The following is a 27,966-nucleotide window of genomic DNA, read 5'->3' as shown; positions in this document are numbered from 1 at the left end:
GGGAGGAGAAAAGAAAAATAGTTCTATAGTACAACTTTAAGAGAAATCTATGGTTAAGGGTAGGATCATGTTAATATTCATGTTCATGTTACAAAATTGCATATGGAATTGTGCCATCTTCACATCAGAAGAGGACCTTAAAGGTCATTGAATCTGGAGCCTAGTAGTTACTCCAGTCACACAGACAGTAGAAGCGTTAAGGCTAGAAAACATTATGTAACTCCTAGAGCTTTGCTTTTTTCCCCTTCATCATGTTGCCTCTATCTGAGCTATTTGGGAACTTGATCTATAAGGAACTTCACTTAGTTTGAGACCAACTAATCATGGGACCAACTAGTTGAAAAAGCATTGAAATAGTGTTATATAGTTTCTATTATATATTTTTAGAGGACATTGCCCCTTCATTTGCTTTGTAGTAAGAGAAAAACTGAAATTACATGAAAGAAAAAATAGTTACCTAGGAGCTATAATCTCAAATTTTTAACATTATAAACCACTTTTGATATCATATCAAAAGCAGTTCTGGGTAAGGCCAGAGAAAGCTACCTATAGGTCCCTCTTGCCAGACATTATCCCAGACACCTTCACAGGCCGGGAAGAAAACATCTAAGCCACTAGCACTGCCAGTATTACCTGCATAGTTTATACCAGGGTTTACTCTCTATGTTGTACAATTATATGGGTTTGGAAAAATAGATAATGATACAACCTTAGCTTTTTTAATCCTTTCTTGACTTTTCAGTGAAATAACAAGATGTGTCCATGGCTGAATACATACTTCTTATTAGCAGAGCTGAACAGTGTCAGTAAAATAAGCAGATGTAATATTAAACATTAAGTCCTTAAATGAGGAACTTTTGATAAAATATTTAAAATATTTGGTAGGACAATAAATATTTGGTGAGTGCTTTAGGTCATGAGTTTATATCTCTGACTAAGGAATATGGCCCTAGAGAGTTTATGCAGTTGACTGTTGTGTGCATGATGAAATAGTACTGGCACTGCTTTCACAGTGCCTACCAAAGAGCAGCCAGTAGAATAAAAGTCAAATGAAATCTGTCCAGAGCTATTGGTAGTTTTGTTGCTGAAAACATGAAGAAAACCCAATACACATTAACCTGCCAAAGCAACATGGGAAGTACCATGCCATATCAAACACAAGTCCGTCTGTGCTAGTTTCTTCTTAACAGAGGTTGTCAATGATAGCTACTATTCAAACCTCTTTTAACCCATATTTATAAAAATATTATAGTTATTTTCAATCATCAGCCAGATTCTTTGTGAGCCAACACTTCATTCTTAGTGCTTTAACTGATCCAGCATTTCGCTATTTTTGGTAGCTTGCTGAGAATCCTTTGGTAATTTTTGTGTGTGACTTATCTAAATTTTTTTCACACATTTAAATGTGTTTAAGAGTATCTACACTCTGTCCCTAGTCTATTTATCTAATATCTTTCACTCTTCAATTATACCAGTGTTCAAAGCTTTCCTTTTTACATTCTTCAAGGAAACTAACGTCAAGGGAAATAATGATCGTTCTTTAGAGCAGTGTTTAACGGAATAGACCAAATTAGATTCTCATAAAAGGTCCCCGTGAGCTCATGGTGATTCTGATACTCAAATGAAATCAGTGCCTGACACTAACCCATACTTTATTTTGTCCAAGCTACTTGTTATTCTGTTGGTATTGCTTAAAATTTCCCTTCATGTCATTGCTTACGCCATACTTGTGATGTGTTAAAATTGTATGTGGCTTTTAAGGCCTCCCTCACTATATACTTCTCCATAAAGCATTTCCCTGTCTCTTGCAGCAAGAAATTATTTTTGTGGGAGCATTTGAGATCTTGTTTCCCTGAAATCATCTGTTTGGCTCAACTAAACTCTTATAAAAATTCCACACACACACAAAAAAAATAATTTTTGCCTCCTCCAAATACCTCATGTTAACTCTTATCATAGACTGCCCACAGCATAGTTATTTGGGAACTTGACTTCTCTCTCTTACCAAACTGCAAGTTCCCCAAGAAAAGAGTCTGGAAATAACACTTACCTTTGCATGTCCTATGGCACATTGCCTAATTTCTTATACATCTAGGTGTTCAGTAAATGTCTGCTGAGTGAATTTTACTTATGCACAGATGCCTTTCAACTTCAGCTGAGCTGTCTATGAGTAAGTAAAGGTGAAAGTATCTAGTAGTCATAATAGGGCACAAGTTAAATAATTATATTGTTATGGAGAAAAAACCCTTTACATTGAGATAAATCAGAGATAAATAAAAAAGTGGGCCTATGAGTATCTTATCATTCTAACGTTTTCATTAATTTACAGCTTTTACTTTAGTAGTTTTAGAACTTTTTAAATAATCTATAGAAGGACAAGATAGATAATAACATAGATGGAAAGATTAAAATAATGATCTGAAGACTATACTTTCAGGGATCATTTCTATAGTTCATTAAAATAATGATCTGGAGAGAATAATTTTGAAGAATAAGACTAAATTGAGTAGATATGCAATAATAACTATAATAACTAGAGGAAATAATAACAGCTAACATTTAGAGCATGTATTATTATAGGCCATGGATTAGGCTAACAGTTCCTTTGTATTTAACCTTTAAACCTCACAACAGCTCTTGGAGATAGACTTGTGTAAGGTAGTACTATTATTTCCCTAATTTACATGTGAGAAAATAGGCGTGGAAAGGATAAGTAGCTTACTCTACTTACCTTAGTACTTGCCAATAAGTAGTAGAGCCTGGATACAAACCTAGTCTGGCTCCTGATCATAATTTTGCATTGACAGTAAATTTGGGATGTTCACCCATCCATCCATCCATCCATCCATCCATCCATCCATCCATCCATTTAATATACACGAAGGATTATTATGTGATAGACACTTTTCTGAGTACTAAGAATAAGGAATAAAACACACAGTCTTGCCCCTTAAGGAACTAACAGTCCATTAGAAAAGATAGACCAGGGTTTCCACCAAAACCTGTACTAAAGAATTAACTCTAGCCTGGCTGGTGTGGCTCAGTGGTTGAGTGTAGACCTATGAACCAGGAGGTCACAGTTTGATTCCCGGTCAGGGCACATGCCTGGGTTGTGGGCTTGATCCCCAATGTAGAGCATGCAGGAGGCAGCCAATCAATGATTCTCTTTCATCATTGATATTTCTATCTCTCCCTCTCTCTTCCTCTATGAAATAAAAAAAAGAATTAACTCTTGAAGAGCTAGCAAAAAAAAAGGAAGTATATTATAGTCAGACAAAATCATATATACAGGTGTCAGAGGGTAAACAGAGTATTGCAAATTTGGGAGCTGCTGTACTAAGGTGAAGGTTCATTGAAACTGGTAGACAGAGACTAAATTATGAGGGTCGGCTAATTTACATTTATATTAAAGGAGCCACACTAGAAATATTTGCTTATATTAGTTAGTTGGATTTCATTGACCAAATCAATAGTATTTTATTCCTGTAGTAAGGGTAGGGTGTTGGATTCGGAAAGAGTTGAAAGAATGCTAAATGAAAATAGTTCTTAATTCTTATGGATTTAATTGTTCTAGCTCTTTTTCTAGAAAAAAAAATAAGACAAAAGGGAGCTTTCAATAAAATCTGGTACAATTATTACATTTTCAATAATTCATTAAATATCTAGGAATTTGTTAATACTATTGAACACTTTACATGTGGCTGTTGTAACCACAACTTCATTTGTATACAAAAAAACATTTAGTTACTTGAACAAAACTAAATAGTTTTGTAATTTGCTTTTATATTTAGAAGACGGCCAAAAACAAGGTATGGTTAGTGAACGGACAGAAGCCTTTACCACTGCTCGAAATTTATTGGCCTCTGGAGCTGATGCCATTGAACGGATTATGTCTTCATATAAAGAGGTACTTGCCAATTTGTGAGATATGTGAAAATCAAGCAAAATTTAAATTACCAGATATGCTTAGTATTTTGAAAACATATCCTTATCAAAAATTGTAAAGAGGCCCTGGACAGGTCACTCAGTTGTTGGAGCATTGTCCTGTACATCAAAATGTTGCAGGTTTGATTCTCAGCCAGGCACATAGCTAGGTTGTGAGTTCAATCCTCAGTTGGGATGGTACGGGAGGCAACAAATTAATGTTCCTCTCTCAAATCAATGTTTCTCTTTGTCTCTCTTCCTTCCTCTCTAAAAATCAATGAAAATATATCCTTGGGTGAGGATTAAAAAAATGCAAAGTGTATAATGAAGTTAAGGGAGAACAATTCCCAAATGTATTGCTGCTAATACCCTTTAATTTTGACACTATCATAATTCCTCTTTTTCTGTCTATATATGACATATTTGTTTTTAAACTAAAAAGAAAGTCCCTTAGGTGAGACAGAGTGCCTAAATTTAAATTCTTGCTCCAGTATTTACTAATTATGTGAACTTGATCAAATTTCTTAACCTCTGTATGTTTCCTCATCTGTTAAATGAAAATAATGATAGCATTGACTTAGTCAGAAAACAATACATATTAAGTGCTGAATAAACGTTACTCAGTAAAATTATTTATATACCTTGCAAACTTTTACTCATTCTTCATGACAAGTTAAGCCTTACCAAACACAAATAAATGTGCTTGTGATTCCACCTTCTTCCTACTTTCCCTGCAGAATCTGGGTCTTCCTTGTCTGTGTTCACAGTACATCTGGTTTTTTACCACTTTATAATTGTCTATCTTCTGCACCAGACCTTGAGTGGAAAATAGGAACTATGTTACCCATCTTTACATTCTTAATATTCATTTTAATAGTTGGAATATTATATGTGGTCAATAAATATTTGTTGAAATAATGGTAATAAGACCTGCAGATATGACAGGGTTAAGATTAAAAACCACTTTATTCAATTGAGATATTACTGATAATATTCCCATGAAGAGTCAGCCTCACTATTAATTACTCATGTAACTTTTGTATTAATATAAATTGCCAGATCAGCATTATAAATTTAGGTGCCTATTAAATCAGCCTCGAATTAAATCAGCCTTGAATTAAATCAGCATTTAAAAGAGTTATAAATTTTGTGAATTGCTGACAAAATTTTTCAGTTTCATTAAACAATTAAATTGAGTTGGTTTTTTTTAAACCAACAAAGTAAAACAGTTATTTAGGGCCATATACCAAAAACAACTCAATTAAAACATTTTTTTCAAATAGTAATTTTGATAATCTGAGACAGTTTTAGGGATTTTCTTATGTAACATATTATGTATCATTAAAATTAAATGACAAATAAAATTTTATCTATCTCTCATTAACATTTGCTATCTAAGTCACAGAAAGAATATCAATTGGTTTTTCTAGATCATCTCCAACACAATAAATAATTGCATTTTGCTTTATTCTGCCTGAATGTTCTTTGAGTCATAGAATGGTCACTGCCAAACAATCTTACTACTACTGTGACAGCATATGAAAGTACTATGCATTCTTTGCTATCTCCAGAGGTAACAAGGTTCCTTTTTAGAGTCCTTCTCTTGTATTCCAAAGTAACTAACCCACAGTCACATTTTCAGTTTTTTTCAGACACTCTTTGCCCACTCCACCTTGTAGCTTGATCTACTAAGTCATTGCCTCCTGCCTTTCTTTAACTGACCTTTACATTTGGTTTTGGGGTTTTTTCTATGCAAATATATTTACCCAGATTTCCTTTGAATCTGTATTTTGTTAATCTTTAGCTCTGTTTTTCTCTACCTGGAAACTCAAGAAATTCTTCTAGATAACATTTTAGAAATTACCCTTTAAGTGTTTATAACATTAACATATAGAAATGCAATACTAATCTAATTACAGACTCTCACACACAGCAGAGACATGTGGTAGAGGCTTTTAGCAATAACACCTACTTATTTACTCCTTAATCTTTGCACACACAAAATTCTTACCTAAATGTCAGCATTGTTGAATTATTTCACAATTTATTGTTTAAGAAACATTCATTAGTGGCATGCCTTGCTTATTAGTACCAATTTCCTTATAAACATTTCTGTAAGGAAATGGTTTTTGTGCTTTCCTTTTCACTGAGAAAGATGGTCTTGACAGAAGATGAGTCACATTTTACAGTACCTTGATAACAAGATGTTCTCTTAATAGAAAAACAGCTGGAGATTCCATCTAAATTGGACAACTGGCCGAATAAAAGCAAGACACCACTGGACTGAAGCAGAGATTTTATCTTGTGTTATTTTATGTTCTCTCTTAGAAAAAAAGTCATATTTAATGTTTTTCTTTGGCAATATAAATCATGCTTTGCCTGAAAAGATCGTGAATTGTGGGATTTGGACTGAAAATGATTTAAAGTTTTCATTGAGCTCACTCCCAATATTGGTATCCTCTAGTAGGGGTATTTTCTCTGGCCAAGCTTAGGAATTTTGATAATCAATTTGACTCAGAAACATTCATTTTATAATAAGAAAAAAATGTATTTTTCTTCAATTTAAAATCTTCCATTTTTAAATTGAAGGAAAAAAATACCAAAATAAAGAATTTTTATTTCCTTCAATGAATTTAAGCTTTTCACAAAATTTCTAAGTTTCTGGAAATGAAATTTGTCATGTAAATAGGCTAAATAAGAAATTTGACTGAAAGGTTTGTAAGTTTCACTAATATTCTGAAATCTCTCAATTTGAACCCTGACTTGAATGAATAAATTCTAATGTATTTTATAATTCCAATCAATCTTACGTTGACACCTTGCTAATGCTGCGTGCTCTCGCTCTCTCTCTCTCTCTCTTTCTCTAAATTGATCTCAGAGAGGAAGGGAAAAGGAGAGAGAGACAGAAACATCAATGATGAGAGAGAATCATTGAATGGCTGCTGCCTGCAAGTCCCACATTAGGGACCAAGCCCACAACCCAGGCATGTGCCCTGCCCGGGAATTGAACCGTGACCTCCCTGTTCATAGGTCAACACTCAACCACTGAGCCATGCTGGCTGGGCAGCTATGTTGCTTTCTTGGTAACATTTTTACTGTTACTTGTTTTCGTTATCAGATGTATTATCTATTTTTCATGAATAATAAAATAGGACCTTTGATGTTAAATCAAGAAGCTTATATGAAGGTACATTTATTTAAAAGTCTATCTTGGGTATATTAACTCTATATTATTTCTCTGCATTGGTTTTAGGTCACTGAATTAGCAGGCTATACTACTCGAGTGTACAATATGTTTTGGGTATTTGATGAAGTTAAAAGAGGCATTTATAAGAGAACTGCTGTCCTGCAAGAATCTGAAAACCATGACAAGAACGGAGCTAATATAGAATTACCTTTCAGTGACACACTGGAAATCAAAGGTTTTAAACTCGTTTTTTAATTGTAGACAGTATATAGATGTCCCCATTTTTTCACTTTTTGCCCCCTTCACCCAGCTTCTACCCCACCCTAGGCCTTCCCCAGACTACTGTTTGCGTCCATGGATTATGCATGTATGCATGTATGTTCTTTGGTTAATCTCTTCTCGTTCACTCCATCCCCCTATCCACTGAGATCTGTCTAAATGCTTTTAGTTTTTTTTATTTTTCTATATTTAAGTGTTTATCAACAGAACCAAAGTTTTTTAGATGATAGCCTTTAATTGTTACAAGGAACCAACATTTAATTATTTAAACAATTATTCCCAAAGTTAGCGTTGCAATTTGTAGAGTGGTGAATAACATTAGCATAAAAAATTATTATGCTACTTTTATTTAGGACAAAATTTCTAGAATTAATTTTTGAAACTACACATATGGCAGAATGAATTGTTTGCTTTTAAGATTAACAGAACTAGAGCTAATATCACATTGTTCTTCATTCTGTGTTTTAAAACTTAAGTTTGGTTGTCCTATTTTTTAAAATTGTGTTATTCTGTGTCTTAATTCCTTGTTGCAGGGCTGTGTTTATTCAGAAGAAAGGTTAATTTAGAGAAATAGTGGTTATAAAGACTATGGCTAGGTTACATCATATAGAGTTTGGCTTTGCTCTCATGATTTTGACATCAGATTATTGCAAAATAAAATTTCTGATAGAGATTTTCTAAATAGATGTGTCAAAATATCCCAGTATGCATTAAACTTTGCTTTAAATATAACATGTATATTTCCATTTATTTCTATGATTTATAACTGTGAAGTATCTCTTAAAATACTTAATTAGCAATAACATGCGATGACTTTTGTAACTTAAAATGTTCCTTAACTCACAGGAAAAGTTATTGATGTGGATCATGGAATTATTTGTGAAAATGTTCCCATAATTACACCAACGGGAGAAGTGGTGGCTTCCAGTCTAAACTTCAAAGTAAGATGATATTCAAGAATCTTCTGATTGTTGCCATCACACTAATACAAAACAACTCAGAATTCATATACCTTATGTTAAATACTTGGAGGAGCATATGGACAGGAGGGGAAATCAAGAAAGGTATGCACAGTGGCTCAATTACAGAAGCAGTTACTTCCTCAGAAAGCAGAGAAAAAGAGAAATTTGATTTCTACTGCTTTATTGTCAGGTTATATATCAAAATTGTAGTGCACTGAGAGCCTTTGCTAGGTAACTTTTGAGAGCAATAGGAAATTTCTTCAAAAATTATTATCTGGAAATAAATTTTAATTTTTTTTCTTATAGGAATTACTCAAAAACTAAAAGCCTGAATTATAATAAATTTACTAAAATATGAGGTTAAAGGTCATTAGCAGGTTTACTCCTGTTATTACAGATTCTCTAAATTTAATTGTGTTTTAAATAATCACATCTTCTGTTAGAAAAAAATCAGATTTGTGGATTGGAATTTAGTTTCTAATAACTCTGTTGAGAATAAGAGTTATTATTTAACATTTTACGACTTGATGATGTAAAAACAGTCAATAAACCTAAGGCCTTTATTTAAAGCACTGTAAAATTCAGATATTTTGGAATTTAAGTACAAAATAATTTGCTCATAAGCATTAATGACTGTAATGAAGGCGTAAGAGCTTTAGTTAAAAAAAAAAGATGATTGGACTTGATAACAGAATTACAAACATGACAATACATGTGCTAAATGCTTTTAGTATGGACTTTGTAGTAAAGTTTTAATTATTAAAGATGGTATTTACCAATGAATAAGGGAGCAGGAAAAGGATAAGTACTGAACAAGGAAAATTCTGTGTTAATAAATATAAGAGAAATTGTGTTTTAACTACAGTTGATGAGGCTTTACTTTTCCATTTATAGACCTATAGACTTCTTTAATTATTTGGATCTGAGCATGATACCAATTAGGTGCCAAAGGTGCACCATAATGTTAAATAAATTTGAAATAAAACATTTGAAGAGGCATACATAGAATATTTAATTACTTATTGGTAGTTCAGCAATTTATAATTTATAACTTTTTGTATAGAGATTTTCTTTCTCTTTTTTTGGTCAGGTTCGGTTTATTTTTTTCTTTATTATTATTATTTTTTATTAAATTGGGGTGACAGTGGTCAACATGAACAGATAGCTTTCAGGTGTGGGTTTCTATGTTACAAGATCTGTATATTGCAGCATGTGCCCACCACCCAAAGTCAGATCTTCTGCTATCACCTTATATTAGGATCCCCTTTTCCTCTAACCCCCTTCCCTCTGACAACCAGCACACTGCTGTCTGTGTGCACAATTTTCAGTTTTATATCCCACATATGAGTGAAATCATATCGTTCTTAGCTTTTTCTGACTGACTTATTTTACTTAGCATAATATTCTCAAGGCTCATGCATGTTGTTGCAAATGGTGCTATTTCATCCTTTCTTATGTCTGAGTAGTATTCCATTGTGTATATGTACTACATCTTCTTTATCCAGTCCTCTATCGTAGAATACTTTGGTTGTTTAAGTTCATAATATCAATTTTTATTGTTACACTTATTAAATAGAGTAAGAGTCTTAAATTCTGCCACCTACTAATTATATAATTGTGGACATCACCCTCTTTCTTTTCTTTAATATATTTTTATTGATTTCAGAGAGGAAGGGAGAGGGAGAGATAGAAATATCAATGATGAGAGAGTATCATTGATCAACTTCCTCCTGCACGCCCCCTACTGGGGATCGAGGCCACAATCCGGGCATGTGCCCTTGACAGGAATCGAACCTGGGACCCCTCAGTCTACAGGCTGATGCTCTATCCACTGATCCAAACCAGCTAGGGCCATCACCCTGTTTCTGTAGAAACTTCAGAGCTCAGTTTATTTTTATATGAAATAAATTTTTAAATAATATAATAAAAATGTTAAATATTTTAAAGTGCTACAAAGATGTTATTATAGTACACTTTTATAATAATTGTTTATTTTTCACTCAGACAGGAAGTTGTATTTGAAGTCTCAGGTCCCTAAAATATAATAGAAAGTTGTTTCCTTTGCATGGATTGACAAAAGGTTTTTAAAGGAAAAGGTTCTCTTTTGTTGGCCTTTCAGAATTTAGAAAACAACAACAAACATTTGGAGAATAAAATTTAATAAATGTGAGAATTCTTTTTTAATATAATTTTTATTGATTTCAGAGAGGAAGGGAGAGGGAGAGAGAGAGAGAGAGAGAGAGAGAGAGAGAGAGAGAGAGAGAGAGAGAGAGAGAAACAGCAATGGTGAGAGGGGATCATTGATTGGCTGCCTCCTACACACCCCATACTGGGGATTGAGCCCACAACCCATGACTTCCTGGTCCGTAGTTCAAAGCTCAACATGTAGTCAGCCGAGCAAGGAATTCTTTATACTTCACAATCTCTCTGTGCTAAATATCAGAAAACATGCTAAAAATATGAATGTAGTAAAATCTCCTATTATGACTCAAAATGCATTACATTTCTAAGAATTCCTAACAGAGAATGACCCTATTAAAATATTTTGTGAGCCCTAACTGGTTTGGCCCAGTGGATAGAGCATCAGCCTGCAGAGTCAAGGGTCCCAGGTTCAATTCTGGTCAAGGGCATGTACCTTGGTTGTAGGCACATCCCCAGTAGGGACTGTGCAGGAGGCAGCTGATCGATGTTTCTAACTCTCTATCCCTCTCCCTTCCTATCTATAAAAAGTCAACTAAATATATTTAAATATATATATATATATATATATATATATATATATATATATATATATATATATATATATATTGTGAATGTGCCTTTTGCCATGACAGATACTTTTAAAAACATCATTTGTGAAGTATTTATGCTTCTACAACATTTAACTTCCTTAGTCCTCTTTCTAGTCAAAGAGCACAGCAAATCACAAATTAATTCTTTCTGGGTTTTCCCCCAGGATTTTTCTTTGAACTTTATTGTATCAAAATAGCATTTTAGTTTGGTTACAATTAAAGAGAAAAAAAATCTATACTTTTTTAGAAAAAAAAATCTGTAGGTTTTGTAGACTCAAGCTTGCTTCTATCTTATATCCTTGTGATGATATCTTTGCTGCTTAGAATGCTCTTCCCCCAGATCTGACTAGTTGCTTCTCATCACCCAGGCTCAGCTAAAATGTAACCTCCTCAAAGAGGCCTTTTCTGACCACCTAGTCAAAAGAAGCCCCCACACCAGACTCACAACGCCACCATCTTTCCATAATAAACTTTCTTATTTTGCTGTCATCCTAGCATTTATCACTACTTAATTTTTGTTCATGTTCTTATTATTGTCTTTCCCCTTGGAATGTAAGTTCTATGAGAACAAGGACTTTGTCTTGGCCAACACTGTAACCATGATGCCTAGAAGAATGTCAGGCACATGGTAGATATTCAAACAATGTTTGGCAAGGAAATGTCTAATTATTTAGACAGAATATGAATCTGAATAATTTTTGCTTTACATATACTTATTATATACATTCCTAGTTCCTTTATCTAACCTCCATCCCAACCCTTCTTTTTTCTTTCCCTTCCCCCCTTCCTTCCTCTCCCCACTACCTTCTTTCAACAAAAAGATTTCAGCTTATGATATACACAGCAAATGAGTCAGGGATAGACACTGAACTGGTTGGTCTCTTATATTGACATAATGCAAATAATATGCTCTTTCATTTTTGAGTTTTCAATGATGTATTCTGTATCATTGGTACTTAGATATTTGTATCCATACTATACAAAGATACAGCTACACATATATTGTACTTTCTTTCTCTCATACTTTCATACTATATTCATTTTTAAATCACTAATTAAAAATATAGTTGTTCTTAGAAGTAGATGAATTTTTAAATGGTGTTTCTTTTCCTTGTTCTTCACAATACCCTTTGAATACCACATTAAGATAACTTCCCAATCCTGAGTAGAAAGGTAACTCATGATATTTAAATGTTTAAATTTAAATGGTAAATAAGATGAGAGATTCTAAAGAGAAATGTCCAATCAATAATGGATAAATAACTTTTGTTTTATTGTTATACCTACATAACTGTGTGTATATCTATGTATACATGCACACACACATATAAAACATATATATATAAAGCATATATATATATATATATATATATATATATATATGTTTTAATGCATCTCTAGACATAAGACTAAATTACAACCCTCTTATTTTCTTCTGTCTTGGTTTAGTAAACATATTTTATTTATCTTTGAATAAAGCAGAACTGGAATAAATTTATCTCTCTGATTATGAGCTTTTGTGATTTCTGAAACATTTCAGACTGCTGAAGTACAAAATTAAACAACCCAGCTGGCTCTTAGAATAACTGCGTTTTATAGCTAATAACTCCAACTGACAAATACAATGAAGTAGTATTTTCATTCAATATAAAGTTAAATAAATATTAATATAAATAAAATGAAATTGAATATATTTTAATTTAAATTTTAACAGTGTCCTATTTTCCACGTGGTTATGTTTCTACATATGTGTATAGAATCTGATTACAAGATCCCAATTAAAATTTTGGAAAGCCAAATGCTCATTTCAAGAAGATTCATTGTCTTTGAGATTGGATTAATTTATAATACTTTTAGCTTCAGAGCATAGTCAAAGCCAACTTTGAGGCTGTTGATTCTGATTTATTTTTCTTTGATTCCTTGTCCATCCTAGGTTATCATGTGTTTGAAAGGGTTTTTTTTTTTTAATAAATCACTTTTAAATGCTGCCAAAGAAATTATTTTGCAGTTTGTAATTTTATTTCTTACTTTAGGTACAAGAAGGAATGCATCTTTTGATTACTGGTCCCAATGGTTGTGGGAAGAGTTCTCTCTTCAGAATTTTAAGTGGGCTCTGGCCTGTGTACAAGGGAGTCCTCTATAAACCACCTCCCCAGCATATGTTCTATATTCCACAAAGGTAGGTAAAATTTTTTATATTACAAGAATCAATTTTCTTTACTTTTTAATTCTCTTGATTCCGTAGGCTCTTCAGTTTGTAATCTTTAAGCATGTTTCACTAGAGAAGCTATTAAGGAAATAAAAATTCAGTTCTAAAAGGGACAATGCCACTTTCAGGACAATATCACTTCTATTCTCTTTAACATTTGACTGGATATAATGAACATTTAAAGGCTATAGATGTTAATGTCAAGGGATAACTGGCTAGTCCAAAGAATAATTAGATCACCTTAGATGTCAGATTATCTCTTCTCACAGAAAAAATTGCACTTGGATAGTATACTAATCCTTTCATCAAGCTGCTTACATTCCTATGTTCTAAAATTGTTCAGTTATGTTTAAAGAGCCTCTATAAAATAATTTTTGTTACATTTATGCTATATGATTAATTAATGATTTGAAAATATGCAAAGTAAGCATAGAACTATTAAAAAGGAACATTATTCTGAAGTTTTTAGTCATCTTCATAAAAAAAATTAAAAATATCTAAACACAAAGTTATACTTGCAAATTTGCATCATTCATTGGGAATAAGAGCAAATGAAATCTGAAGATGAAATATATCTTATACTCATCTGACCCAGTAGTTTTTCCATCTATCCTCACCCTGGGTTAGGTAGATAACACAGAGCACTCTTATTATATTAAGAGGACTATTGTGTAGAAGCCAATAGAGCACCCAGGGTATAGTACCTGAGAAAATATAAATTTTACATGATGTATGGTCTATCACATGTCTCCTTTGCCCCTTTTTCTTTGTCAGAAAGTGTTTGTACCATCCTGCCACAGGTCTAAATTTTAGACCATATGTTATAGTTAGGCAGATGAGGTTTTGTGGAACTTTTTCTTTAAAGTAAGATCTCTGGTAGTAGCAGGAAGCTACCTGATATGTAAGAGGATGAAGAAATGCATTGGCAGTAAGAAAATGCTGGGTATAAGCAATATCATGGATACGCATGTTTAACAGAAAATAGATGACCATCTTGTGACACCAGAATCATTTTCTCTTTTTGTCTGTACCTTAAAGTCCTTTGGGAAACCTTCTGAAGCAGAAAGCTAAATTATACCCCCATAGTTTAAGTTTCAGACATTATTGTGTTAAGTAGACTGATTCTAATTTTTTATTTGAGGAAAATATTGTTATACCATAGAATTCTATGTTCTTAATAAAATTATGTACATAAATCTTATGTTTTTAGCTATTTTAAATTTCATATGTAAATGAAAGGATACAGTTCTCAAATATAGCTGTGACCTAAGTAATATAAGACAGTCTAAAGACATAGGAAAGTACATAATCCATGGAAGTCAGTCATCCTTCAGAACTGAAGGAGAAATAAGGACTTTCCCAGACAAAAGCTGAGGGAATTTGTTCACTAGACCTGCCTTACAAGAAACACTACAAGTTCTTTAAACTGAAATGAAAGGATGCCAATCAGTAACATAAAAATATACAACATACTGATAAAGGTAAACATATAGTCAAATTCAGAATACTGTAATATGGTGGTGTGTTACTCACTTAACTATTAGTATAAAGGTTAAAGAACAGAAGTATTAACAATAACTATAATTAGTATAATTTGTTAATGAATACTTTATATAAAAAGAAGTAATTGCCACTTTAAAAACATAAAAGGGGGAGAGTAAAAATGAAATGGTAGAGGTGTTTGTATGCAATAACAATTAAGTTATTATTGTAAAACAGACTGTTATAAGATATTTTATATAAGCCTCATGGGAATCATAAATCAAAAGCATGTAGTAGATTCACAGTAGATCAAGAGAAGGGAATCAGCACATACTACTACAGAAAATCACCAATTCACAAAATAAGGCTGCAAAGAGGAAGAAAGGAACAAGAGAAGTACAAAATATCCAGAAAACAATAAATGGGATTAATAATTCCTTAACTCTAATAATTACTCTAAATGTAAATAGACTGAATTCTCTAACAAAACCCAACTATATACTACCTACAAGAGGTTCACTTCAGCCTAAAGGACAAACATAGACTGAAAGTGAAGGGATCCAAAGATATTCTATGCAAATAGAAACCAAAGGAGAGCAAAGAGAGCTATTCTTAGACAAAATAGACTTTAAGCCAAAAATGGTAACAAGAGACAAAGAAAGTCATTATGTAATGATAATGAGATTAATTCATCCAGAATATATAATAATTGTAATGTGTACGGACCCAATATCAAAACACCTTAATATATTAAGCAAATACTAACAGATCTGAAGAAAGATCATTGGGGACTTCAGTACCCCACTTTCAACATTGGATACATCATCCCAACAGAAAATTAACAAGGAAACATTGGACTTGAACCACACTTTAGACAGAATAGACCTAACAGACATATACAGACGTTTCATCCAACAGCAGCACAATATACATTCTTCACAAGAAAAAGCATTTGACAAAATAAAACATGGTTTCATGATAAAACTCTCAAAAAAGTAGGTATAGAAGGAACATACCTGGACATAATAAAAGTCGTATGCCACAAACCCACAGCTAATATAATACTCAACAGTGCAAAGTTGAAAGCTAGGAACAAACAAGGATGCCTACTCTCACCGTCTTGTTCAACATAGCACTGGGAGTCCTAACTGGAGTGATCAGGCAAGATAAAGAAATAAAAGACATCCAAATCAGAAGGAAAGAAGTAAAATAATCTTCATTTGCAGATGATATGATCTTACATATAAAAAATTTTAAAGTCTCCACCAAAAACATTTAGAACAAATTTAGTAAGTTCTAGGATACAAAATCAACATACAGAAATCAATCATGTTTCTATGCACTATCAACAAACTATCTGAAAAGGAAAGGAAATAAAGAAAACAGTCCCATTTATATTAGCATCAAAAAACAATAAAGTTCATCTTCATAAATTTAACTAAGGAGGCGAAAGGTCTATACATTGAAAACTATAAGACTTTAATGAAAGAAACTACCAAATGGAAAGATACCCCATTTTCATGGATTGTAAGAATATTGTTAAAATATCAATACTACCCAAAGCCATTTATAGATTCTGTGCAATTCTAATGTCATTGTTGACAGAAATACAAAAAACAAAACTAAAATTTTTGTAAAACTACAAAAGACCTAAATAGTAAAAGCAATCATGAGAAAGAAGAACAAATCCAGAGACATCACACTTCCTGATTTCAAACTATACTATAAGCTTATAGTCATCAAAACAGTATAGTACTGGAATAAAAAATAGACATAAACCAGCGGTTCTCAACCTGTGGGTCAAGACCCCTTTGGGGATCGAACGACCCTTGGACAGGAGTGGCCTAAGACCATCCTGCATATCAGATATTTACATGACTATTCATCACAGTAGCAACATTACAGTTAGGAAGTAGCAACGAAAATAATTTTATGGTTGGGTCACGACATGAGGAACTGTATTTAAAGGGCCAGAAGGTTGAGAACTACTGACTCAGACTAATGGAACAGAATTGAGGGCCCAGAAATAAACACCTGTCAGTTAATATTTGACAAGAGAGCCATGTCTACTTAATTAAGAAAAGATAGTCTCTTCAATAAATGATGCTGGGAAAATAGACAACTACATACAAAAAAATGAAATTGTTCCCCTCTCTTATACCACTATCAAGAATGAACTCAAATTGATTAAAGACTTGAATGTGAGACCTGAAACCATAAAACTCTTAGAAGAAAACATAGGAAATAAACTCCTTGGCATTGGTCTGGGCAATTATTTTTTGCATATGAAACCAAAAGCAAAGCAACACAAGCAAAAATCAGTAAGTGGGACTACATCAAACTGAAAAGCTTTGCACAGCTAAAGAGGCAATAAAAATAAAAATAAAAGAAACAGCAACCCACAGAATGGGAGAAAATATTTGCAAATCTTATGTCTGATAGTGGTTTAATATCCAAAAAAATAAAGAAGTCATATAACTCACATTTATATATATAATGGAATATTATTCAACCATGAGAAAGAAGAAAATCCTGCCATTTGTGACAACATGATTGAAATTTGAGGACATTGTGCTAGGCAGAATAAGTCAGACAAAGACAAATACTGTGTGATAGACTTATATGTGTAATCTAAAAACATCAAACTTGTAGAAACAGAGATATGAAACTTTAATACTACTAGGGTCTGGAGAGTGGGGGTAGAGGGAGATGTTGATCAAGAGTTAGAAGATATATAAGTTCTAGAAATATAGTGCACAGCATTATGATTATAGTTAACAATGACATATTATATATGTGGAAGTTACTAAGAAAGTATATCCTCAGTGTTCTTACCACAAAAAAAGAAATGGTGGGGTGACAGAGGTGTCAGGTAACACTAGGTGGTAACCATTTTGCTATATATGTGTATCCAATCAACATGTTGTACATCTTAAACTTATATAATGTTATATGTCAATTTGATCTTAGTAAAACTGGAAAAATAAAGAAAAAATACCGCTGAACTTTACACTTAAAATGGTTACAATGCAAATTTTATGTTATATGTATTTTACTACAATTGTTTAAATGGGGGGCGGGGTCGTAAGAAAGTGCATAAATCCAGTCTTTGCCCTCAGAGAAACCTGTTATTTTGCAACAGACATAAATCACTGGGAAATTTTTTCTTAGTTATGAAATTTACTCTTGCCTAAGCAAAAGGTCAACAATAACTTAGTTAAGGAGAAAAATGAAAAGTATTTTTGAAGACTAACAATTTTTCTTAAAAATTACTGTTAAAGGTCGTTTTATCTTGATTACATAGCTTTGGAAACATGACAATGTGTGTTTATGTTTAGAATCTTCTATCTTGCAGAAAAGCATAGAATTTATTTAAATGTACATGTAAGCTAAGTGTCTAAATGTAGCATTTATATTTATATTCCAAAAGCTGCTGAGTTTTTTAAGTAAATTTGGAAATAATCTTATAAGTTTTTATTATTTAAAAGGAAGCTGCTATAACTTATTTCAAAGTATTTGTCAGTATCTAATCTTAAACATTTCAACTTAGGATATTCTCACTAATGAATATTATCTGATATTTTATTGCCTTAATTTATAGTAGTGAAATATTGCTTAAATACTAGGTTGGCAAAAAAAGAATCCTATAAATTGAACATAGAATTGAGTCTTTGTACCTATATAATAAACTTCATAAGTCATAAACAGACCTTTATTTTAAAAAACTCCCTGATTTTCCTTTTTGTGATTGAAAGACTTCCTTGTAGAGAATAGATCTCTTTATGCACTAATTAAATATACATTAAATGTTATTTTCATCAGGTAAAAGGAGTGGGATTTGTTGAAGTGGATTTCTAGTAATGTCATGCAATGCACAGAAGAAAAAAGTAAACTACTGAGGGGAAAATATTCTTATTAAGCATATTAGGCCACTTATTTATTTATTTATTTATTTATTTATTTATTTTACCATATCTCTAGAGAATGGCTCAGTTTAAAATCTGGCAAACCTGAATTCCTAAGAAATTATGAAATCATTTTAGCAATGTTAATAATGAGAGCCAGTTAGAAGAAATCTGGGCCATAGTTCAAGAATACAATTAAAAAGTTATGGTAGATGAATTAGTTTCAAAACAGTTTTATTTTTCCTCATCTCATCTTCATTAATGGTTGCATATAACAGTTACTGGAATAGTTCATAAGTTTGAGCAAAGAAATATTTTATCTAAAAAATAGATTTAGCCACTCTAAATCTATGGTAAATTTCTTAGTCTTGCTCAGATTGTACTTTAAAAAATATTTTTGCAATTTCAGGCTGTTTGAGACTGAATTTCCTAAGCAATGTGACTGTACTCTTGAAACTGATGATCAAAACTCATTATTCCCCACTGACCCTCAGGGAAAGCCTTCCAATTGGATACAGATCTTGGATTTCTTTTGTCAATTCTTGGTACTGTTTCTCTGACTTTTCAACTACCTAGGGGTAGACTAAAGATCTTCTCTTGTTTTCACCAATCCACTAATTTATGGCTCATTAGTCTCTTAGTAATTCCCTAGTATGTCTCTGTCTTCAGCCATGAAAACCTCAAAAGCCCAATCTTTTATTGAGTCGTTTTGTTCACCTGCTATCAAAATATTATTATTCTAACACTCACCAAAATGAGAAAATGAAACATTTGGTAGTGGTTGGGAGGACAGAGAGTGAAAGAGAGAGAGGGGATGAGGGAGAGAGGAAGCAAAAGGAGGAAGTGATAGGGGAGAATAGAAGGGATGGAGAGAAGAAAGGCAGAAGGTAACAGGTGTTTACTCACAAAAGGTAGCAGAGTCTAGGGGTCCTTTTTACTGCCTTTCCCCCCACCCCAAATCCTCCAGAGGATCATCTGCATACATCACATATCTCTCCTCAGAAAGCCTTCCGTTGGGCACCAACCCATCATGTAATTCTGTTCCCATATTGATTATGCTCTGCATAAGTAATCTAAATAGAATATTTTAAATAATTAAATTGGAGTTTAAAGGAATTAGAGATTTTAATACTTAGAGTTACCCAGCAGTTCAGAACCAGGGTTATTCTTTACCAAATCTTTGGATACAAACCTTCTGTACTCACTACCTCTTATTTTCAGATTAATAAAATAATCATATTTAAAAACCTACCTGTGCTTTTTAAAAAACACTATTTGACCTTGAATATTTTATCAGACAATCATAATCATTAAAGCCTCTCTAGCACTGTATTCCCTGAACATATGGGGAATAACAAACTATAATTCTTTTATAATTTACATTACTTTCAAAAATTGCAATTTTCTTCAACTGTTTTTCTTAGTAAAAAGAGCTTATGACATGAAATCTTAGCTTTTAGAAGTGCCAGTATCTTTTAATGATAAAAGTGCCAGTAATCCATGTTTTCTTTTAATGATGTAGCCTATATATTTTAAAAATAAACTGAATTAAGATTGATTTTTTATTTTGAGAATCTTATGGCCTCCTGAGGTAATTGATAGATTCTAAGGGCATCTTGAGCAAGGGCTGAGCATCTCTGGCCTATTTTTTAAATTAATTTACAATGTGTCAAGCAACTATTGTGTGCTAGTCACTATTTTATACATATTATATGTTTTAATTTTTTTTATCTGTATGATAACCAGTAAGGTTGGTGTTGGTATCCCTATTTTATAGATGAGAAAACTTAGAGAGGTTGAATCTCTAGTTGCCATCTAACTGATAAATTTTGGAACTAATATTTGAACTTAGGTATGTCTGACTCTAATGTCACTTTGTCTTGCCTGCAGCAAGGGACACAATCTCCGAAAAATTCCTATTCTCTTGCCTGACCTTGCAAGTGACTATCACCAGCTAAGGTTGTTTGCTTGGTATGCTTACAATGCACTAATATCAAGCTGTTGTTTGAAAGCAGAGTCCTTTTAATGCTGAGGGTGAAGGCAATCTAAGCCAATTTTAGCCTAAAGTTTAGTATAGGTACTTGGCTTTCATTCATTTATGTTAATGTGAAAGAAGCTATATTCTTGTATAAAAGTGAAATTCCTTTAAATTAAACTATGTTCAAATCACTTTCAAATTTGAATATGTTCTCTATTTCCTATTCTTCTAAAACCCATGGCTCTATAAAATTTTAAACAATTTCTCAAAAATATTCCCTTAATTTTAAAGCAGACCTTATAAAACAAGTAAATCTTAATTTTTATGAAGTATTTGCCTAAAAAAAATCATGATTTACCCTATATGTTGCCAAAAGAAGAGATTGTCTTTGCAACAGAGCAAAGACTATGTTTTGTTATAGGAAATTCAGCAGAATGGACAGAACTCTCAAGTAACACCAATAATACCAACATTGGCACAAACGCACTGCATGCTAAGACGTACGTGTGTCAAATGAGCTTTGTAAATACTTAAAAACCCGAGCTTCCTTTTGAATTATGTCTGTATGAATGCTTTCCAAATCCAGGATTTTCTCTTTAAAGGGATAGGAGAACTGTGTTATATAACAACATGTTTTATCCACGAATGTAAAAGCAGATAATGACTGTTAAAGAACCAGGAAGCACGTGAGATCAGAGGGAGGTTGGACCTAATTTGCCTCCTTTCTCTATGCTCTTCTTCTCCTGCCTTAGATATCAGGTTAAAGAATGAAGAAGTAGTCTAAGTAAGAATGTGGAGGAATGCTAGTTTAAATATCTCGATCACTGTTTTCCCCTGGATCTCTAGCTTTTGGGGACTTTTTGCTTCTTAATGAATCTCTAGGTGCCAGAACACAGATAGAGAGGTCCGCTGCAGGCCAAGGAAGATTCAGGCCAGCAGGGCCATTGCCTGAGTGGAATGTTGGTCTGAAAAGGCCACTGGAATAAAAGAGGAATGTGATATGGGGCTTATTCCAGGCCTACTTGTGGAGCCCCATACCTAATAGGTTACACAGACACTGGTCTCACTGTCCCCAAATTAGACAAATCTGGGCTTCGAGAGTGGGAGTTGTTACTGGAACAGATTGCCTATGTTATGTAGGAGTCACTGTTGAAGAGATTTTTATAGAATACTAGAGACCCAGTGCACAAAATTCATGCACGGGGCCAGGGGTGGAGGGGAGGATCCTTCAGCCTGGCCTGCACCATCTCACAATCCAGGACCCCTCGGGGGATGTCTGACTGCTGGACAAACCTCTCACAATCCAGGACCTCTGGCTTCTAACCGCTCACCTGCCTGCCTTGCCTGATCACCCCTACCCACTTGCCTGCCTGCATGATTGCTCCTAACCACTTGCCTGCCTGCCTGGATCACCCCTAACTGCTCACCTGCCTGCCTGATCACCCCTAACCACTCGCCTGCCTGCCTGATTGCCCCTAACTGCCTCTGCATTGGCTCCCGCCACCACAGCTTTGTCTGGAAGGACGTTTGGAATAATGTCCAGAAGGTCGTTCAACTGTTCTGTCTAATTAGCATATTACACTTTTATTATTATAGATGCCTATAGAAAGGGCATCTGCATGTCTCTTTTTTTAAAAAAAAAAAATGTTTTTATTGATTTCAGAAAGGAAGGGAGAAAGAGATGGAAACATCAATGATGAGAGAGAATCATTGATTGGCTGCCTCCTGCATGCCCCCTACTGGTGATTGAGCCAACAACCCAGGCATGTCCTCTTGACAGGAATCGAACCTGGGACTCTTCAGTCCACAATCCGATGCTCTATCCACTGAGCCAAACTAGCTAGGTCCTGCATGTCTCTTTATGCATTGGTGGTATCCTACTAAACCTATAACATATCTATTGGCATATTGTGCCATGAACCTCTGATGAATAATTGAATAAATTAATGAATATCTTCACAGACTTGGTTTCTACTGCCAAATTAGTTTGGCTCCTTATACTAATTAGGGAGAAAACTTTATTTTGTTGCTTGCACTAGATATGTCACATAATGCTCTTTAGGATGGGAATAAATGTTTGTCATTTAACATGTCTTTCTTAAAAGAAATATTTTTAGCTATAAAAAGTTCAGTAGTATTGCTGTAGCAAATCCACTTCTATTCCTTTGCTTTATGACCATTAGACTCGAAGAAGTAAACTGCATAAATATCTTTGGACAATTGTCTGACAGAATTGTAATTTATACATTTTGGTACATCCTGTGTAGTAATTAACAGTCATTCTTAAAAATCTCTTAAAGGGATCTATAAACATAAACATTATTTTCTATTGCTTTCTACTGTTTGGAAAAATGTTGCCTTTTTTCATATGTAACTCTTCTATGGGCCAATTTTTATAAATAATAATGGGAAAAATCTTTCATTGCATCTAAAAGTTTTTTCTCATTTCATGAATCAATTATTAGAGTAAGCCATGTGGAATTGGTAATTTTTAAAGATCAAAATATCAGAAATTTTATACAGCAATCCTATCTAATAAAAGAGAAAAATGGTAATTGGTGTACGACGATACCCTTTTCATTGGCTAATCAGGGCTATATGCAAATTAACTGCCAACTATGATTGGCAGTTAACTGCCAACTAAGATTGGCAGTTAACTGCCAACAAGATGGCGGTTAATTTGCATATGTAGGCACAATGCAGGGAGGTGAAAGGGAAAGCAGGAAGAAGCCCCCTGCCACTGACAGTGATCGGAAACCCAGGGGGGAGCTAAGAGCTGGGGGGCAGGGCAAAGGCGGCCCCAGCCATGATCGGAGAATCAGGCGCCTTTGCCGCCCTGGCCAGTGATAGCAGGAAGTAGGGGTGGAGCCAGCGATGGGAGCTGGGCACGGTCGAAGCTGGCAGTCCCGGGAGCTAGGGGTCCCTTGCCTGGGCCTAAAGCGGAGCCCACGATCGCGGGGCCACTGCAGCTGCGGGTCCCCGCTGCCCGGGCCGGACGCCTCAGCCAGAAGCGTTAGGCCTGGGCAGGGGTGGAGCCTGCAACCACGGGGAGCTGGGGGTCCCCTGCCCGGGCCTGACACCTCTGCCGGAGGCCTCAGGCCTGGTCAAGGGGCCGATCCGGTGATTGGTGATCGGAGGGTGATGAGGGTCAACTCCTCTGGCCGAGGCATCAGGCCTGGGTGGGGGGCGGAGCCGGGGATTGGGGGAATATGATGGTCCCCTTGCCCAGGCCTGAAGCCTGGGTCAGAGGCGTCAGGCTTGGGCGGGGGGTGGAGCAAGCGATCAGAGGGAGATGGGGGTCCCCTGCCCAGGCATGATTCCTGGGCCAGAGGCCTCAGGCCTGGGCGGGGGCCAGAGCCAGTGATCGGGGGGAGATGGGGGTCCCCTGTCCAAGCCTGACACCTCTGGCGGAGGCGTCAGGCCTGGGCAAGGGGCCGATCAGGCGATCGGAGGGTGATGGGCTCCCAGTATGTGAGAGGGGGCAGGCTGGGCTGAGGGACACTCCCCTCCCCACACACACCCAGTGCACGAATTTCGTGCACCGGGCCCCTAGTCTAATATAATGATAAATACTCTTAACAAAGTTGACTCTTAAAAAATTTGTATTCTCATTAGCTTACTGATACTTTGATAATTCCACTAGTATTATTTTTATTAGTTGGAAATGAACACAGTCTCTGCTCCTAAGAGGAAGCGCACATTTCTGCTCTGGCACCTAGAAATATCTTATCCTAAAAATATAATTTCAGTAATAAGTAACTATCTCTTTTCAGTTGAGTATTTCTTCTTTTTGCTACATACTTATTTTAAGAATATTATAAATGGCTTATGAATTGAGTACTCAAATCTTATTTTTGCTGTTCATGAAAAAAATTTGATGACAGATCAGTTCCAGCATGTACATTTATATGAATTATTAATAGCTAGATTTTTTTATGGCTTTCAGATTGCTAACTTCTTATTACTATGGCAGCATAGAAGTTCTTAGCTATACCTTATTCTTAAACTTAGCACATGCCTTAAGTATAGTTAAATTGCAGTGAAACTTTTATCAGTATTGTTCATAATTAAACCCTAGATGAATATGAAATATTTAGCATTTTGGGTAATGATTCCAGAAACTCCAAGCACAGAGTTAGCATTTCTGTATGCCTTTTCCTTCTTTCTGATTTTGTCCCTATTAATTAGAAAAATAGAGAATAATATAAAAATATACAATTATAAACCCTAATAAATGTCAGCACGCTTTACCAAAACAACCATAAATTGTCGATATTTAAGGACAAAAAGGTGGGGAATATAAAACCAATTACAAACGTACCTGGAGACATTTGTAATAACTATAAAAAGCCATAATCACTGCGAATGGAAGTGATCTCAAACATTTTTATTTTAACTTTACCTTTACAATGAACAGCTTTAATTATACATGCATTTGAAGGAATTTTAGATCACACAGAAAAACAACTATGATAGCTGTTTAAATAATAATTATTATTTAAGTTATAATGTGATACCTATGGGTTTACTTCAGTGTTTTTTTCGCAGCAAATAGAAGTGATTCTGAATTTTACTTAGAGAAAGTAAATTAAAAGTAGTTAGTGTTTCTCTGTTGATAGCTACTAATTATAAGCAATATATTTTTTGGTTGTTGCTTATACTTTGTATGTTGCATGATTCTCTTCCTGATGAGCCAGAGCAAGTACGCTAATAACATTCTGATATGGTCATTGATCTACCTGAAATAATTAGAAGATAATTTGGATAGGTCTATATAACTAGAAAGGAAAGTTTAGTACAGAGTACGTTAATTATGTATAACTTTGATAGGACTAGAGAAACTTGAGCTAGTTAACATGTTAAATTCCAGGCTTTTGAGTTGGAAAAAGGATCACATGCAACTAATCATATAAACATTGGATATAGGGTCCTTCATTCCCTTGTGCTTTCAAAATAGATTCAACATCATACCACATTGTCTTGACATAGCCTTTCTAGAGGATTCTGTGGTAACTTTAACTTCATAATAATAGTTTTAAATAAATATATTAACAAAACCTATTAGCGTACCCTTAGTTTCTGTTTACCTCATTAAACACATAAATGATGTACTATTTTTACCATTTTACATAATATAAAGCAATGATTGAGAGAAAATGGCACTTTAATAAAGCAATATTTGTTATTTTTAATGAATATATAATTTCATAAAATACTAGAGGCCTGGTGCACAGATTCACAATCCAGGACCCCTCGGTGGAGTCAGAGAGCCAGTTTTGGCCCAATCCCCACAGCCCAGGCGAAGGAACCCCACCAGTGCACAAATCTGTGCACCAGGCCTCTAGTATGCATAGAAGATCTTCAGTTAATCTCTTCCCACCCTCCCCTCTCCCCCCTTCCCTCTGAGATTCATCAGTCTGTTCCATGTTTTCATGCCTGTGGTTTCCGCTATTGTGTTGAGCATCTGCTCCCTGGTGGTCAGTGCGTGTCTTAGCTACCAGCTGATCGGCTGGTTGCTTAGGCTTTTATATATATAGATTTTTGTATAATTTCATCAGCCTTTCCTTTTTTAAAAAATATTTATTATTGAAAGTATTATGTATGTCCCTTTTATTCCCCCATTGACCCCTTCTAGCCTGCCCTCACCTCCTTCCCCAGGCCTTTACCAACCTATTGTCTGTGTCCATGGGTTATGCATACATGCATACAAGTTCTTTGCTTGATCACTTTTCAACCACCCCCCCCCCCCGCCTCCTCTCTGAGATTTCACATTCTTTTCTATGCTTCTGTCTCTGGATATATTTGGTTCATCAGTTTATTTTGCTCATTAGATTCCTCATATGAGTGAGATCATGTGATACTTGTCTTTCTCTGACTGGCTTATTTCACTTAACATAATACTCTCCAGGTGCCTTCATGCTTTCTCAAAGGGTAAAAGGTCCTTCTTTTTCACTGCTGCATAGTATTTCGTGGTATAAGGGTACCACAGCATATTTATCCACTCATTCTACTGATGGGCACTTGGGGCTGTTTCCAGTCTAAAAGTAAAAATTACGTAGAAAGGACTCTTAGGTCACTCTTCCCAAAATCCAATCTGACTTGGTCCTCCCATCTCCAGCAGGTAATCAATTTCATTAGTTTCTGGTTTACTGCGTTTCCTTTTGTAAATATAAGCAAAATATTCTTGTGTTTCTCCTTGTAAAAATAAGCAGATAAATATGTATTTTATTTTTTCCTTTTAATCTTTATTGTTGAAAGTATTACATAGATCCTCCTTTCCCCTCCATTAACCTCTTCAAGCCCTCTCCCATTGCCCTCCTCCCCCAGGCTCTCACTACCCTATTGTCTGTGTCCACAGGTTATGCATATATGCATACAATATGTATTTTCTTAATTTAATTTTACATGAAGGTGGCATATTACAGTCAGCCACCTGTACCTGCAGGTTCCACATCTGCAGATTCAACCAACCGTGGATCAAAAACATTTATAAGTGTTATGTTGTTGCTCGTGGGTATTGTATGTCATTATGCTTGTCTGTACTGAACATGTACAGACTTTTTTCCTTGTAATTACAAGGAAAACAATAGTGTAACAACTATTTACATAGAATTTACATTGTATTAGAAATTACAAGTGATCTGGAGATGATTTAAGGCAGTGATAGCGAACCTATGACACGTGTGTCAGAGGTGACACACAAACTCATTTTTTTGGTTGATTTTTCTTTGTTAAATGGCATTTAAATATATAAAATAAATATCAAAAATATAAATCTTTGTTTTACTATGGTTGCAAATATCAAAAAATTTCTATATGTGACATGGCACCAGAGTTAAATTATGGTTTTTCAAAATGCTGACACACCGAGCTCAAAAGGTTCGCCATCACTGATTTAAGGTATACAGGAGGATGTTTGTAGGTTATATGCAAATACTCCATTTTACCTAAGGGATTTATGCATCTGAGGATTTTGGTATCCACAAGGGGCCCTGGAACCAATCCCCACCCCCTGCAGATATCAGGATGAATGTATAGATCAATAGTTCTCAAATGGGGATGGTTCTGTCCCCCCAGGGAACAGTATCTGAAGGATTTTTTTTTATCATTACTGTAGCGGATGCTACTAGTGTCTAATGGATAGAGACCAGGTATGCTGCTAAACATCCTATGGTACACGGGATAGCCCTCAACAACAAAGAAATACTAGTATGTAGTTCAGTGTATTCATGATGGAACTGTTGAGAA

At 34.6% G+C, this 27,966-nt stretch overlaps 1 protein-coding gene across 1 annotated transcript in view; it reads left to right on the top strand.

The window, feature by feature from the left end:
• Positions 1–27,966, top strand: part of ABCD2 (ATP binding cassette subfamily D member 2) — a 52,572-nt gene that overhangs the window by 5,872 nt on the left and 18,734 nt on the right. The window contains exons 3-6 of the mRNA XM_059682571.1: positions 3,792–3,907; positions 7,178–7,346; positions 8,237–8,331; positions 13,178–13,323. Of these exons, the coding sequence (XP_059538554.1) occupies positions 3,792–3,907; positions 7,178–7,346; positions 8,237–8,331; positions 13,178–13,323 (526 nt within the window). The remainder of the gene's footprint in view (positions 1–3,791; positions 3,908–7,177; positions 7,347–8,236; positions 8,332–13,177; positions 13,324–27,966) is intronic.

The sequence above is a fragment of the Myotis daubentonii genome, chromosome 2 (genome assembly GCF_963259705.1).
Source record: "Myotis daubentonii chromosome 2, mMyoDau2.1, whole genome shotgun sequence".
In the NCBI taxonomy this organism is placed as follows: domain Eukaryota; kingdom Metazoa; phylum Chordata; class Mammalia; order Chiroptera; family Vespertilionidae; genus Myotis; species Myotis daubentonii.
This window is presented reverse-complemented; position numbering and strand designations above follow the sequence as displayed.